Genomic DNA, 4484 nt, shown 5'->3' on the forward strand with positions numbered 1-4484 from the left:
GAGAGAGAGAGAGAGAGAGAGAGAGAGAGAGAGAGAGAGAACTGTTGTGGTGGTGAAGCTAAGCATGGACGAGAATTCAGCGATAATCGAATCGATTCTGAGAGAGCAAGACGAGGAGGAGGCAGACAGATACAATAAGAAAATGATGAACAACAATCACCTATCAAACAAAAACGACGACGCTTTTGCCTGGCAAACAGTCTCCTATCAGAAGCGCAACCGAAGGCCCTCCTCCAAGCCCGCCGATCTCCACAACCCCCTCCCCAATGGGGCCTCCTCCGCCTCCTCCGACGACTTCCGCTCCGTCGAGCTGCATTCCGAGCAGCGCCGTCGGAGAGACTCCGCCGCAACCGCCGCCGGATCCAAGCGGAATTCCGATGACGACGTCGACGGCGAGGATAGTGATGCTGAGGTGTCTGGGGCCGCCGTCGAAAATGGCGAGCCCAAGAAGGTGAAGCTGAAGAAGCCGAAGAAGCCGAAGGTGACTGTGGCTGAGGCGGCTTCAAAGATCGACGCCGCTGATGTCGGCGCTTTTCTCGCTGATATAACCGTGAGACAATTGAGAAATTGCTAATAGCTTTCTTTTGTAAATTTGGGATTCACTTACATTTCTGATTCTGTTTATGGGTGTTGCATAGGCTTCGTATGAGTCGCAACAAGACATTCAGCTTATGCGTTTGGCGGATTATTTCGGTCGAGCATTTGCGTCGGTCAGTGCGGCTCAATTCCCGTGGTTGAAGACTTTCAAGGAATCCACTGTGTCAAAGATGGTTGATGTGAGTTGTTCATTATATTTATGTATCGACTTTGAAATTTTTGTCTGAAAAAAAGGCTCTAAAGGATCATACTTTGGAGGAATTGAAGGAAATAAGAAACCGCTGTTGATCATCTCCTTTTTGTTTATCTGTTTGTTCAGTGTATTGAATTTTGCATGCACGGGGATTTGGGATAGAATGTGAGGGTGTGTACCTTCACATTATCTGGTTCTGCAGTTCATATCCTGTGTTGATTTTTGAAGCTCCCCCTTTTTTTTTTTTTTTAGGATATAACTATATGCTGGATTTGAGATTAGATGCATGTCATGACTCATGATCGATGATTGAAATTTCATTATTTGTTCTGCGGGCATGATCTCAACTTTACTGGCTAATAATCATTAATATATCAATCCTAATTTTTAATGACTATATTATTTTCCGAAGCAGATCCCACTTTCTCATATCTCTGAAAATGTTTATAAGACATCAGTTGACTGGATCGGCCAGCGCTCTACTGAAGCACTTGGGTCCTTTGTGTTATGGTCATTGGATAGCATTCTTTCTGACCTTGCAATTCATCAAGGAGTGGCCAGGGGATCCAAAAAGGTGGTCCAGCAAGCACATTCAAAGTCTCAGGTAACTTTGGGGTTAAGATGTTTCAGATTCCTATTTGAAGTCTCAGGTGGTGTTAAATTGTTTATGCTTGTTTTATATGTCTTGGTCTGTCTGAAATTGTTGAAGGTAGATAAACTAATTATTAGGGAATAGTTTGACTGTTTGAGCCATTGATTTTGGCATGGATGGACACTAATGACACTTTTTGGGAAATTGGAGTACACATAAGCAAAATGTGTCCTTGGCCATGCTTCCGCACTGAAAGTAAAGGAGGAAAAAACCCATGTGTCCTAGGCCATGTTTCTGCACTGAAAATGCGTGTTGGCCTGATCATGTCACCACACTGCCAATTGTATCCAATAAGTTCTTCTATGGCTGCATTTCAGAGGATGCTTCTATGAGCTTCCAGTGTTAATGAACATTTAGATATCACATAATTCAATCTCCATGTATCATCCAAACATTTTTTGCATATCAGATGTCATGCCATGATTGATTATAAGTTATATGTTTGCCTAGTTTTGTCTATGTTCTAACTGGAGCATCCATTGAGAGAGTACTATCATGCCTGTGATGTTAATTTTTTTTTTCTTGGTTGGTCATTCACGATCCTTGGGGAGCAAATTCAGAATTTTTTTGTTTGAATCCTTTACATATTAGTCATATAATATTTGTATTGCCTAAATTTTGCCAACAAATTGCAAGTGCATAACAGTTTAGATTATATGTCCTTTAACTGAGTTAGTTATTACATGTAACCTTGGAGCTGCAGGTTGCCATTTTCGTGGTTTTAGCAATGATTTTGCGACGGAAACCTGATGTATTGATTAGCTTAGTTCCTGTGATGGGGCAAAGTCCGAAATATCAAGGCCAAGATAAGCTTCCGATCATAGTATGGTTGATTGCACAGGTAATGCTTTGTAATCTAATGTTCCTAAAACCATGTTTCTTAAAAGTTTAAATTATTATTACTACACTCACCAAATTTGTTTAATGAATGATGTGGCAATTTTCATTTATTCAAATCTGAGCTCATTCTTAACCTCATTTATTTTGACATATCATTTGACAGACAAATTTGACCCTGGCATTATTGTTTATCAATAGAAATTTTTTTAACTACAAGAAACTTGGTTTATACAGGCTTCTCAAGGAGATCTGGTTGTGGGGTTGTACATGTGGGTACATTTTCTCTTGCCTATATTGAGTAGCAGGTCAAGTTGTAATCCACAGTCTAGAGACTTGATTTTGCAGTTGGTGGAAAGGTTGGATGCCATTTAGATTAACATAAACTCTATTGCTTCATCTTACATATGTACATGTCTGGCTTGTCATAGAGGCCTATCTTCTATCGCTAATTCCCTTTTTTTTTTTTAATCTTTTTTTTTTCGGGTGATCTCAGAATTTTATCTTCTCCAAAAGCTCATCCTATTCTATTAAACGGTGCTGTCAGAAAGGGGGAGCGCCTAGTACCACCATCAGCCCTTGATCTCCTGATGAGGGTCTCTTTTCCTGCACCTTCATCCCGAGTTAAGGTGGGCCTCTTTGAGGAGCATTTGCAGAATTTTTCCTTTAAACATGCCAATTCAACATAACCAACCCCCCCACCCCTCTCCCCTACACACACACACTCACCTCAAAGAATAATTTCTAAGACATATTTTTGCTTTGCTAAGGCAACTAAGAGGTTTGAAGCTGTTTATCCAACCTTGAAAGAGGTTGCCTTTACTGGTTCCCTGGGAAGCAAAACAATGAGGCAGGTTGCACAGCAGATATTAAACTATTCTGTTAAAGCTATTAAAGAAGGTAAGGGCAAGCCCAAAAAGCCTGCTTTCCCTTTACAACCCCCTTGAAATCGTCTTTGGAAGTAAAAGGAGTTATGGATTTGACTCTTTTTTCTATTGGAGCTTGATGCATGGAGCACTTTTCAGGGGTGCCTGATCTGTCTAAGGAAGCAAGTGACAATTTTATCTGGTGTTTGACACAAAACCCTGAATGTTACAAGCAGTGGGTAAGCGTTTTGCACTTTTGTTTTTTTTTTTTTTTTTAATTATTATCTTTTATTCTTTCTCCTTTATTTATTTATTTTTTTAACTTCATATGGTCATTGAAGGCATTCTACTAACATTTAAATATCATCAATTTTCTGTGAATATTTGGAACAGGACATTCTATACCTGGACAATCTAGATGCAAGTGTTGTTATCCTGAAAAGGCTATCTGACGAGTGGAAGGAGCACTCCATTAAACATGCTTCTCTGGACCCCTTGAGGGAAACCTTAAGGAGTTTCAGGGAGAAGGTAATCATATTCAGATATTGTAAATGAGGTGTATGGAAACTGATCATTTGAAGTGATCAACCTGGTCTTTATCATTTGATTCTGCATTTATTAATCTGAGTCACCCTGGAGTAGCCTTGCATGTCTTCCTTTAAATTTTAACTTTAACCTTGTGAACTTGTCTTACTTGTGTAGAATGATAAAGCATTGGCAAAGGGAGATGATCTTGCTCGCCATTCATTGCTGAAGGATGCAGACAAATATTGCAAGTTGATTTTGGGACGATCATCGCAAGGCCATGGATGCATGAAGAGCATGGTGCTTGTGTCTGTTGCCCTGGCTGTGGGTGCTGCTATCATGTCCCAAAACATACAACCTGAGGACCTCAAGAAACTTGCAGCCATGTTTAACTTTCCTCCAACTCTCTGAATGTAAGAGTTCACCAGTTCGGACAGCATTCCAGGCTTAAGTATGTCTGGCATAGGTCAGTTAAGAAAGAAGACCAATAACAGTGTAGGCAGAGGATGAGTTCTTAATTTCAGCCTATGACCAAAATGTAGCAGGGCTCGGTGAAACTAGAAGTAGAAGAAATAACAGGCTAACAGCCCATGTTTGGGTTGCTAGTTTATAGGGTGTGGGCGTTTCTGGTTTTTAGTATCAATCAGTTCAGTGAGTTGTTTTCTTTTCAAATTTACTGACTTTATAGTGGCTTAATTCTTCAGGTTTTTGATATACTTTGTCTCATGTATAATAGTCTCTTAAAATCAGCACATGCAAAATGGACAAATATCAAGATGGAAATGAATGGAGGAATAAGTGCTTCTTAGAGTAA

The 4484-nt window shown here is 40.0% G+C and overlaps 1 protein-coding gene across 2 annotated transcripts; it reads left to right on the plus strand.

Annotated features, from left to right (window-relative positions):
- On the plus strand, positions 1-4484 carry LOC147286401 (uncharacterized). 2 transcript variants are annotated; one of them, XM_086239989.1, is made up of 10 exons: positions 1-550; positions 639-776; positions 1203-1394; positions 2146-2283; positions 2517-2638; positions 2776-2908; positions 3050-3179; positions 3305-3384; positions 3539-3673; positions 3848-4484. In XM_086239989.1, the coding sequence occupies exons 1-10, from the start codon at positions 65-67 to the stop codon at positions 4079-4081; spliced, it is 1788 nt and encodes a 595-aa protein (XP_086096115.1). In that variant the 5' UTR covers positions 1-64; the 3' UTR covers positions 4082-4484. The 2 variants fall into 2 exon arrangements, with proteins under 2 accessions (XP_086096115.1, XP_086096116.1); XM_086239990.1 differs by having other exon boundaries at positions 1206-1394.

The sequence above is a fragment of the Dryas octopetala genome, chromosome 4 (assembly GCF_963921425.1).
Source record: "Dryas octopetala chromosome 4, drDryOcto1.1, whole genome shotgun sequence".
Classification (NCBI taxonomy): Eukaryota; Viridiplantae; Streptophyta; class Magnoliopsida; order Rosales; family Rosaceae; genus Dryas; species Dryas octopetala.

Coding starts and splice junctions, on each gene's coding strand:
- LOC147286401 (XM_086239989.1), top strand. CDS start 65: ATGGACGAGAATTCAGCGATAATCGAATCGATTCTGAGAGAGCAAGAC. Junction 2,284..2,516: donor TAGTATGGTTGATTGCACAG/GTAATGCTTTGT, acceptor TGGTTTATACAG/GCTTCTCAAGGAGATCTGGT. Junction 2,639..2,775: donor ATTTTGCAGTTGGTGGAAAG/GTTGGATGCCAT, acceptor GGGTGATCTCAG/AATTTTATCTTCTCCAAAAG.